Source organism: Copadichromis virginalis, linkage group LG3, assembly GCF_057382275.1.
Source record: "Copadichromis virginalis isolate Kocher_CV1m ecotype Utaka linkage group LG3, C_Virginalis_male_GT1.1, whole genome shotgun sequence".
Taxonomy (NCBI): domain Eukaryota; kingdom Metazoa; phylum Chordata; class Actinopteri; order Cichliformes; family Cichlidae; genus Copadichromis; species Copadichromis virginalis.
Genome location: NC_140620.1, coordinates 9,250,048 through 9,261,821, shown reverse-complemented (window position 1 = coordinate 9,261,821; position 11,774 = coordinate 9,250,048). Strand labels below are relative to the sequence as shown.

Sequence of the window (11,774 nt, the reverse complement as noted above, 5' to 3'; positions counted from 1 at the left end):
ATTACTGGCGCAACTCTGGTCTGGATTACCCCCTTGTTGAAAGGAGTGATCATGGTTTACTGGGTTAAGTGGCTCGTTCGCAGAGACAATGTCTGCGGGAGAGCTGAGTGATTGATGAGGATTAGAGTCACTGAAAGTGGTTGACAGCTGTACCGGGGGGCTGCGGCTGAGCGGTTCGTTGGGACACGCATTTTCTGGGGAAAAGACTAGCGAATGCTGGCTTTGAGAATCAATGAAACGATTTTGATTTAGCCTGTTTATTTGACTCAATAACTCTGGCGGTATTTGAACCTCATTTTGTATTTGGGCCAAAGCTTCTAAAGCTCTATTAATTGCTAAAAACGGATCAGAAGAGGAGATGTTTTGTGTCAGACTCATTTGTGAATGAACCGCGTCTGACTCTGTTTGGATCTCATCATGATCCAATCCCAAACTCAAAGAAATATTTTGAAAGGCACTTTCATTGGGTGCTAATGGGGCAAGAGCTAAATTAAGCAATTCTAAAGGATCATTATTATTGATCACCTGAGGTTGCTCACTGTTTTGTGAATATGTAATCTGAGAATGGTGTATATTTTCATTTAACCTAGCTAACGCTGTTTCTAAAGCAAGAAACGGGTCTGTAATATCTTGTTCCTGGTTATCCATTTATTTTATTATTATTGTTTAACAGGAATATATTAAAAGAAAAAAAAAACCACAAAAGAGAGTATGTTTGAAAAGCAAAATGAAAAAAAAAATATCAAAAACAAAGTTTTTATAAGATGAGCTGAACTAATTCAGCGAACAGAGATACCGCGCGAAGAGCGATTGACGCCAGCTGCCTTCGGGTGCGTGTTCGCTTTGTCCTCCTTGTCCTTGCGAACCTGCGGGTCCTGCTACTCCTCCTTCTGAGACGCCCTGAGAATTTGAGGGTAAGATACAAACAGTTAGTAAAGTTAAATAGAAAAGGGTTAGTTTTTATTTTAAAAAAGAAATGAGAAAAAAGCGAGAACCTAGAGAGACTGACCGTGATTGGGTCTCAAAGGCAGGCGCGGTGCATTTCGTGTGTCTGATGGCGGAGAATAAGAAGCGTTTCTGGGGCTCCGATCGGCCGGAGCATCGGGAGTGAGCTCGGAGAGCAAATCTTGGCTGTCCCCGGCGGACAGGCGCAGGTTTTTCCCAGCGGGTTGTGGGAGAGAACAAGCTCCGACGGGAATGTAACTGGGGCCAGATGAAGCAGGGCGATCTAGCGTAGAGAGCAAATGCTGTCTGTCCCGTGTGGAGAGACGAATATTCTTTCCTGTGGATCGCACAAGCACTGGTGGTGAAGAATTCGGGGAACTCGTACCAATAAAGGTGTCCAAGTCAGAGATATCTAGAAAGTTTGATAAAAATGAAAAAAGAGGGTAAATGCTTTGTTTTTCTTGTACAATTAGCTGTTAAGAAGGGGAACAAGAATGAACCAAACCTACCAATTCGATCGAGATACTCAAAAAAAGAGGAGTTGAGCAGGTTTATCTCAGAGTCTGAAAAGAAATAACATCGAGTATTTACAAACGGGGAAAAAACAGTAAAAATATAAACATTATATGAACAAGAGTGAGAAAAATGAGGTACCTGATGAGGCCATGATCGCTGCTATAGTTTAACTTACAAACGCACTTTTTAGCTCTGAGTGTTAGAGGGGAGCTTATATATGTTTTAAAAAGTGTATTCCAAGTGTTACAGAGCCTATTTGCATGGCTTTTTTGAAGATGAAAGGATTGACAGAATGGTAAAAAGGAAAATGCGAAAAATGTAGTTAGAGAGGAAGATTAACACTTACCGAGTGATATGCACATAGGGCACGCGAAGGTAGTTGTTGATCCCTGGTTTCATGGCTGTTGAGCTCGCAAGCAGTCTGAGCGGCGCCAGTTGTTGATACGTCTGAAGTCAGATCTCTTCTGGGGTTCGAAGATAGTCTTAACATCAGCGGGAGATCGTAAAATCAGAGCTGGAGCGGATTGGCTAACCGGGGTGCGAAGGGAGCGGTGCAAGGGTTATGTGATTGGCAGCGGGGCGCAGTGAGGCGGAGTTGGTCTAAGGGGGGAATTTTCAAACGAGGTAAGCAGCGCATTCGGGACCAGAGCGGGGAGCGAACAAGCAGGACAAATTATGCTCTGGAAGCTGTTGCGGGTCGGTGCGATTAAGAGCGAGGTAGAACTTAGACTCTGCGTAGAATTTTAGAGGTAGCTAGCAAGAGGCAAGTTTTTGAAGAAAAAAGAGTAAGGAGCTTTCCCAATGTTTTTGGATTATAGCGCTTTTTTTTGGGGAATAGAGGGGTAGCTAACAAGTTATTCTAGGGGTTTTGGAGAAATCGCGGAGAAATTTTTAAAAGGAGTTTTGGCTTTGTTTGGCTGAGCATGAAGGGAGCCGCGGGGCGCTGAATTTGAGAAAAAAGACTAAGGATTTTTTCAGGATTTTCCCTGTTATCGAATATAAGGTTTTGGGAATAGAGGGGGTACCCTAACAAGTTATTGTAGGGTTTTGGAGAAATAGCGGAGGGTTTTTTAAGGAGTTTTCCCTGCTTATGTATCTAAGGATTAGGTTAAGGGGGCTGCGGGGATCGCGAATTTTTTCTGAGTATGAGTTTTATTCTAAATCTACAAATGCATATAAATCTAAATAAAGTTTTCCCCCAAGGCATGCAGCATGTGTTTGTGGCCATACTGAACGTTACAAAAGCACAAGTTTAACTAAACAATTTTAATATGGTTTAATACATTTTTAAACACATGAGCACGGAGCCTGAGAGAGCACGGTCCGGAGACACGGGCGCGCCCCCGCGCGCCCAGACACACAGCCTCGGGCGCACGCGGGCGCGCGCACACACACTGACCCGCCACCAGATGGCGTTTTTTGAGCATAAAAAAATAAATTTTTTAATTGCTTAAAGAAATAAAAGAATGCTATTTTGATATATAAGAAACTTTCTAAATAATCAATTATATTTTTATGAATATCATATTTTTATTATTTAATTACTTCCGGACTTCCGGAGCTCATGAATAATTTAATTACTTCCGGACTTCCGGAGCTCATGAATAATTAATGAGCTCCGGAAGTAACCTGTCACTTTTTTTGACGAAAGGGGTATAATATCACTCTCTACTATTAACAAATAATGACCATGGACTTAGTTGTTACTACAATAACTTATCATTGAGCAACTTTTAATTTTACTTGTAAAACTATGCAAGTAGAATTGAATGGGGCACAGTGAGCTGAGCACAGGCCCACTCTGTGACACTCAGAGGTTTGTGGATATCATACTGAGAGTATTGGACACAGTGCAGCCAGCTTGCAGCCACTTTCCCACCACTTTAGCACAATGTTTACTTGAGACTCAGCCACACTAATGTTCCTGGGCAGACATGTGGTGCAGCATGGCTGATGGCACTGTACCTGCAGCTGTCATGGACAAGAACCACTCAATACCTCACCCAAGCCAAGCCTGTGCTGATGTTGTGATCTGAGACCGAGACACTAACCCAGGATCATGATATGATGTTGTGAGAGTTTCACTAAGAATTAGCTCTGATTACAAGATTTCAATCTATCGTAACTCTAATTTGTATTTACTTCAGTTTGTTCATCTTGGAGCTGTGTGCAGCTGAGGACAGTCTTATTATTACCAGGTGAGGATATGTAACAGCCACAGTCTGTAGAGATGATGTCACCATGGAGTGGTGATGTCACTGGAGCTGCCAATATGTGCTCCAGCCAAAGCTACACCAGAGGGTTGTGCTGTGTAACAGGTTGGTGCAGGTGGTGTTATCTACATTTGAACATTAGGCAACAGTCTCATGAAGACACTTTCTATTGTTCACTAAAGACCAACAATAACAGAGACAAAGGGAGAGCAGCAGAACTAGTGCTAACAATTAGCACTGCTAGCCTGCCCACCAACACCAGCTAATGTTCTAAAAACGATGATCAATGATTTTGCTGTAACGGCTCCAGCTGTCTGTGTCAGGGACACGTTGGAGATGAAGTGAGTGATCCAGTGACAAAGGTTTGGAAACCTGCAGTCAGCTGAGACTAAAGGAGTCACCTGACCGAGAGACCAAATGTTTCACTGAGAACGTCCAGATGAACAGAATCAACCTTTGGGATAATCTGTTCCACACATCCATGTTTCACTTACTGCATTATATTTCCTCATTGCTGTGCACACAGGCCTGTGGCTTATAACCAACTCCAAGTTCAGACTCAGAGGCTGCTGAAGCTGTTTTCTGGAACAGAGACGTGTTGGATATAAAAGCAACTCTTCTTTATGTGTCAGCACTGAGGAAAGGAGCAGCTTCGTTTCTAAGTGTATGAAGGACTGTAGCAGTGTGTGTGTGAGCTTTATTTCACAGACAGAACCATGTCAAAAACACAAGTTCAGGTAAAAACAATACAAAATCAAAGAGTCTGATCAGAAGGATTAAACAGAGGAGTGTGGGACTGTTTTTAACAGACAGCAGGTTAAGCCAGGCTGGAGGAGTAAACTGAGCCTCGGTGTGAGCAGCAGTGTGTTTGACAGGAAGCTGAGATAAACAGTCTGGAGCCCATTTAGTGCTTCATATGAAAGTGTGAGGATTTGAAAGCAAATCTAAAATCAAGCAGGAGTCAGTGTGAGAATGATTTGTGCTTTTCCTCAGTCAGATGCTGGGAGTTTCAGTTCATCCATGTTCAGCGTGCTGTGCTTTGTGTAACAGGAGAATATGACAGTATAAATCAAGTCTTCATGTCACTGAAAGCCTCCACAGTCTGCTATGGAGGTGCATCAGTTTGGATTTACAAGAAGAACATTTCTTAAACCTGCCACAAGATGGCGCTCCAACAGAAGGGAAGTCCACAGTGTAACACAGACACACACATACTGTGTGAATGTGTGAGTGAATGGGCTTTCAACACAAGGCTTCTGCTGCTACCTTTAATGACATAATTAGCTAACAAGAACAAACTGTTAATTACCACCAAAGAACGGCTCCAGATTTTAGCTGCTGACCATTTTGTGAAATGTTGATTACATCAGCTTATTGTTTATTTTTCAACCTTAATATCAGCTGCTTTAAAGGAGCCTCGTTCTCTCGCAGTAACACTTTTCTTCACTAGATGCAGTGCAGGCACAGTCTGTGTTTCTAAACTACACACTAATGTTCATTGTTGTGCAGCTAAATCCTCCCTCTGGATGGGAAGAATCCCTGTCAGGCTTCAAACACCTGGCTTGGTGTTCTGGAGCTAATGTGTCACCTGTGAGGACTCTGAGATGAACACACAGCAGACACTTCAGTTCTCCGTCTGTGTGTCCTCAGTTTCCCAGCATGCCTTGGCTGTGGTGGTGGAGGTGAATGAGGGGGAACATGCTGCTCTGTCAGCACTCAGGTTTCATACCTGGTGATCTCAGAGGACAAAGCGGCGTTACAGCAGCGCACGTTGATGAGACCTGATGCTCTGAACAGTTCAGACTTCAGCCTCACTCTGAGAAAACCACAACTGATCGACAGCATACAGCTGCAGGTCAAAGGTCAGAAACGCCTGCTCTTTGTACGGGTCAGGAGTTAGTACTGCAGAGGTCAGAGGTCAGTTTGCTGACAAACCAAACAGTTTAGAGCTAAAATCACAACAGCAGAGGAAAAAAGAGACACTGCAGAGATGATGCAAAATATTGTATTTTTTCTGATGATATTTGAAGTTTTCAGGTATCAAAAACTGTAACACACGTATTCCAGCACAGCCTGCATGTACTTTTAGTTCTCCATACTGCCCATTATACATCCTGTTTGTTAGTTTTTTTATTTCAGTCTCCAAAGCAAACTTCTGTCCCACAGGGGTGGCTGTAGATGACCTGCAGATGCTGCTGCAGGTCATCTACTGATCGCAAGGTTGGTGGTTCGATTCCTGGCTTCCCGTCATCTACATGTCAAATATCCTTGGGCAAGATACTAACCCCAGGTTGCCCTCCGATGCATCCATCAGAGTATGAATGTGTGTGAATGTTAGCTATGAAGCACTTGGAAAGATGTTCATGGGTGAATGCACAAGTTGTGTAAAGCGCTTTGAGTGCTCTGATCAGTAGAAAAGCGCTATAAAAGAACCAGTCCATTTACTACTTGCTTTTCACCAGGTGCTGAACTCAGATGATTTCACCTTGTTTGGAGCCCAACTTTTTACAGGCTCAAAAGAAACCCAAACCTCACTAAACAAGGGTAACAAGCAATGCAAAAACTCATTGTTCAGGTTAAGCTCACATGTCACCTTCATGACACAGACACTGACTATAAATATCTATAAAGCCACTTCTATCTGCCATACCTGTCCTTCTGTCATGGTTGCTCTCCTCTCACTCTGTCATTTATCCACAGTCTGCCTCCCTCTGCTCCGTCAGCTGACGTCCTCTCTACACCCACCTGCTGTGTTTTCATCCTGCAAAGCTCAAAACTCAGTACAAACACATTTAAGAAACATTGCACTGAGTAGAAGATGACAGCAATGAGCTAAATGGCTCTCCATCATATTAAAATAAAGCTTCTGTCTTTATTTATGTGAGGACGTCCGTCTTGCACTAACTCTGAGTGAAGAATTAAGATAAAACATTTCCTTCCAGTTTTGTGCTCGTGCTGTTAGTCTGAGATCTACTCGTAGATCAAAGCGACCTGCTTGTTTGAAATCAGCCTCAGGATCATAAAGAGTTTAACTTCAAATCGATTTGATGCCTGAGTAACTTACATACTTAAAAACATCTAACTGTCTTTAGTATATTTTTCCTTTAATGGGAGACCCTGACAGAAAAGAAAACAGCAGCTGGGCAGTAACTGGTATAAAATACATTTAAAGGAGGTGGTGCTGAGTGCTTTGACTGGGGTCCCACCACTGACATCACAGGTGGAGGACATGTTGGAAAACTGCCAGCTGCCTCCTCCTCACCTCACCTCTCCTCACCTAGTTTTGGTACCTCTCATCATAGCCCCGTAGTTATCATAGAAACCTTAGTTTCATAGTCTCGTCACTGACTTTTCAGTTGTTTAGTTTTGCCCAGTTTATGTTTAGCTTACTTTCACCCCACATGCATCTTGCCTTGTATTTTTCCCCTCATGTTTCAGCCCAATAAAGGCTCCCTTTTTGTTCACGTTCAAGCCCTGTTCTCCTGTGTCTGCATTTGGATCCTCCACTCAGGCTCCAAAAGGTCTGCCCGCAGAAATAAAGAGAAGGTTGGTTAAAGCAAAGAGAGGAACTGGCAGCATTTAAGACACTAAACAAGAGACACAGGTCAGAGAACATCAGACTGAATAAATGGAATAAAGTGAAACAGGAAGTTAGCTGTGTGTATTTCTACAGGACTTCATGCTCTTCTGCTTTAATGCTTCTTTTCATTAACGATATAATGAGTGTTATAAGTTCATTGATTTCTTCTTTATCACAAACGTTTGTTACACTGTGATAACTACTGAGCTGCTGTTATTACATTTGGTGTGGTATATCATTATCATCATGTTTGTTATTTTGATTCTGTGCTCAGGATAAAAACATGTTTATAAGTCAACGAAAAGACATTTTTAGTTTTACAAAGAAGAAGTTGATGATTGGATTGAAGATGAAGTAAAAGTCTTGAACTTGAACGTTACTTCTGTGTTCTGATGTTTATTGAAGCTGTCAGCTGTCTGTCAAAGTGGACAAAGGGACGCACAATAAGGACAGAACAGTAAAAAAAGCTCCTTCATGACGAGCAGAGACATTCAAGGAGAGAAATCTTGACTTTAGGGCTTCTCAACATCTCTGCTGCTGCTGACGTTTGGCTCACAGCAGCATCGAGAGATGGGCGACACAGAAATAACACAGCTGTCCACTCTAGAGACCAGGTGAATGAACTCAACAGCATGTAGCGGATCATCGTGTTTAAGTAGAGGCAGCTCGTGCATTAGCTAATTATGCTACAATTGAGTCAGAGATGATAATGACGCCTGGAAAGGCTCACATAGAGTTCAAACTGAACACCTCCTGGTATGAAGGGGAGGAGGAGCAGCTGTGGATGAAGCCAGAGTCCTTGAAGTTGCATCAGGAGTTTAACCAGAACAGAAAACCAATTTTGAGGAGGGCGCTGAGTGGACGCACCAGTTTGTAGCACAGCAGTGATGCTTCTATCAGAAACATGCTGCTTCTCCTTCATCCTCCTCTCATTGATCTGAATCAGCTGTTTTCACAGAGAAACGCTGCACAAATCCTTCACTCCACTATTTCTGTCAGCAGAGGACTCGCTCTATCATGGCTGCTGCTCCTTTTTCACTCATTTGTGCTTTGAATCAAATCTGTTTTTCCATTATCACCAAGAACAGGCTGCTCATCAATCAGCACATAACCTGGAGATCACCTGCACACCTTTCCACTCCCATCCAGAAATTGTGGCTATCGTCACCTCCTGCATTAAGTAACGTGCAAGAATTGTCACGGTTCTGGGTCCGTTGGACCAAGTATTTTGAGTTTATTATGTTTTGGTTTAATTTTGCATCCTGGGGCCTGTTCTTCGTACGTCGCTTACTACATCCAAGATCAAATGACACATCCAAGACCAAACCATCGAGCTAACCGTGAGCTCGCTAATCCGGTTCTCCGAACACACCTGCCGTTGACGATTAGTACAGCTGGACGCAGTAATGTGACATCACTGGGTGTCGTAAAAGGGGCTACGCATCGATAGTAGAAACATTGATCGGCAACCCGCTGATTGGTCGGCGAAAATGTCGAAGGAGCGTGCTCGGTATTTTCCGGCAGCAGAGCAAGAACTCATGAGTGAGGGATTTCAGGAGTTTCAGAGTTTAATTAAAACGCAAGGGAACACTGCAAAGGCTGCAAAAGCAAGGAGAGAGGGCTGGCAGAAAGTTGCTGACAAATCAAACTCGTAGGTAATTTAATAATAATAATAATAATAATAATAATAATAATAATAATAATAATGGATTGGGTTTATATAGAGCTTTCTAAGGCACCCAAAGCGCTTTACGATACCACTATTCATTCACTCCCACATTCACACACTGGTGGAGGCAAGCTACAGTTGTAGCCACAGCTGCCCTGGGGTAGACTGACAGAAGCGAGGCTGCCATATCGCGCCATCGGCCCCTCTGGCCAACACCAGTAGGCGGTAGGATAGATCTATCATATGACACTATATTGTCCAATATCATATGGCATTATATTATATTATATTATGTTATATTATATCCCCTTTCACATTAGAGCCACGACAGGACCCACTAGAACATGGGAACAGGTAAAAGTGAAATATAAGAATATTCCACAGAATGGTAATATTTATCACTTATATTGCTTTTAGTCTCTTGGAAAGAGACCCTGGAATAATCTGTTTGTTTATAACAGCAACCAAGAAAAGGGCAGAGCAACAAAAGACAGGTGGTGGTCCTGCACCCCCTCGTCAACAAGTTGGTTAAGTAAATAATACCCTCACGGGAAAATCGATATCTCTCTATGAGCACACTGTCGCGCTGAGCTAAAGGATCCTGTCTGTCCCGCAATATACGCTGAATTCTGAGGACTCTCCTTATCAATCTTGCACCTTCCGCAATGGGTTGCTCGCGTATACGGACAGGACATGGCTGCGACAGGCTTCCCAAATCCACCTTCGCTTTTATAGCCGTGGTCTCTCATCTTGATTACACGAAGTAATTTACAATTACTACTCTGAAATATGAATTACATCTGTAATAATCACATACATGTAATAGAATGTTAATAGTACATTTCCCTTTTTTAGGAAATGACCTGTATGTATCTGTGTGACATCAATAAAAGGATCAAGTGCTGCATTATCTTTAGTTACATTGATGTTATTTATTTATGGTGAAACAGTGGTGGAATATCGCTGTTGCTTTCGTATAAATGAAGCGGACATACCTGCGTGGCCGCGATCTAATCCTGTTTACATAAAGTAAACCTGCTCCCGAGCAGGTTTACACTTACGGCTCTGTTGCTATGACGGCAAGTCCCGGATGAGCTTCGGGGAACCGAATGATCCAGGATCACGCGAAATCGTCAACAATCAAATCCAGCTAACTTACTTAGCGAGGTACGAAGAACGGGCCCCTGGATTGTTTTCTTGTTCTCTTGTTGTGGTTGTGATGATTATTATTAGAGTTTCATGTTTCTGTTATCCATGTTTTAGGAATTGTGGTTTCATGTATAGTTCAGTTCCATGTGTCATTTTCTGTCTCTCTGTGTTGAGTCCGTGTCTCTGAGTTGTGATTCATGTTTCCTGTTTTATTGTGAAAGTCTTTGTCTTATGTTAGTGTGTGCAGCTTTGTTCCCCCCTTGCAGACTTTATTACAGTCCATAGCCCAGTCAGTAGCGTAGTTAGTGGAGGAATCATTAGCTTTGTCATCTGCTAAGTCAGCCACTCATCTTCACCCTCAGTCAGGGGTCCCTATTGCCTCTGGCCCTGCATCTGCTCCAGCTGGAGGGCCTGAGGAGCCCGTTCAGCCTCCTGTCACGTCTGCTTGAGAAACTCATGAAAGTCTCATGGATGATGTGATGATGTGAACCCAGTTCATATTCTCTGAGCTTTTACAGTGACCTCTGACCTCTGACCTGTATCTACAGCACTGACCTATAACAGTGAGCACCACTTGTTTCTTCAGCAGGATCTTTTCCTCCCTGCTGTAGATGGTGCAGGTGTAGCTGTTTGTGTTCGTGGGGTATTTCAGGGTCAGGCTGAAGTCTCCAGTTTTCAACAGGCCTTCATTCATCTTCGTTCGATCTGTGTAAAATTCGTCCTGTTGTTCAGGTTCATCAGGGCCATTCACATACACGTGGACCTTCCTGTCATTGTTGTCCATCCACTCCACTTTAGCATCTTTGGGGAGGTGAAGTGTGCCTTTGCAGGGCAGCTGGACAGACTCCACCCCTGAATCCACCACCACCTGGTAAACTGAGAGGACAACAAAGGACAACATGATGACTCAGCAGCAGCTGTGATGGTCACATGACCTCCCTGTCCCTCCTTGTCTTCTAGTCTCAGTCAGATTGTGTCTCAGTTTGTTCCTGATGTGTTCCTGACTCGTTCTTTGGTAACTAGTCTGCAGCGTCCTGTAAAGTGCTGCAGACACAGTCGGCCATGTCTCACACACATCAGCACAGAAACCATGAAGATCTCATGTGTCTGAACATCTGAAGCTCTCCACCACATGACTGAGCACAACTCAAGGAGGAACATTTACTGAAGCTGCTGCAACATTTACTGTCAGCACATGTTTCCATGTCAGCTGCTGTTTACCACCACAGAAGAAGAACAGCTTGTCCACATGCAGCCTCTGTGTCAGATCAATGCAGTGAAGCACACACACTGTTTAGTAAAGTCATGTTGTGGAGCTGTTTCACTGATCAATGACTGAGTCTGAAGGAGGTTTTCTGACTTCTGGAACAAACCTGAAAGTTTCTCTTCAGCTCTCTGTATCAGCTGTTTGTAACTCTCAACTCTTTCACCTTCTGACCCTGAACTACAAAAACAGTTCAACATGCCCAGAATATCTTTCTGTTACCTGGATACTTCGACATGGCAATAGAGACAGAAGGTCACATGAATCATCAGAGTTTCCCCTGCAAGGGTGCCGCCGGTGCGTCGAGCCACCTGGGGGGGTCTTCAACTGGTGGGGGAGATTGTCACATCTTGCAGGAGCTTTCCTCTCTTCAGGAACTCTCTCTGCAGGAGGGGGAGATACAGGAGAGGTGGAGGAAGATCTCAGCCTGGGCGTCTA

General features: G+C 43.5%; 1 protein-coding gene across 1 annotated transcript; it reads right to left on the bottom strand.

Moving 5' to 3' along the window:
• Positions 1-448: 448 nt before the first annotated feature.
• LOC146712619 (uncharacterized) lies at positions 449-2,761 on the bottom strand. The gene is made up of 4 exons (XM_085452236.1): positions 1,808-2,761; positions 1,455-1,508; positions 1,010-1,357; positions 449-900 (listed from the first exon to the last, which is right to left on the bottom strand). The coding sequence occupies exons 1-4, from the start codon at positions 1,821-1,823 to the stop codon at positions 758-760; spliced, it is 561 nt and encodes a 186-aa protein (XP_085308362.1). The 5' UTR covers positions 1,824-2,761; the 3' UTR covers positions 449-757.
• Positions 2,762-11,774: the final 9,013 nt, after the last annotated feature.

Bases quoted from the DNA above. Each gene is read 5' to 3' on its own strand.
- LOC146712619 (XM_085452236.1), bottom strand. The intron at 1,358-1,454 runs GTAGGTTTGGTT...CAAACTTTCTAG, and splicing joins TGAGTATCTCGATCGAATTG to ATATCTCTGACTTGGACACC. The intron at 901-1,009 runs GTCAGTCTCTCT...TCAAATTCTCAG, and splicing joins GCCTTTGAGACCCAATCACG to GGCGTCTCAGAAGGAGGAGT.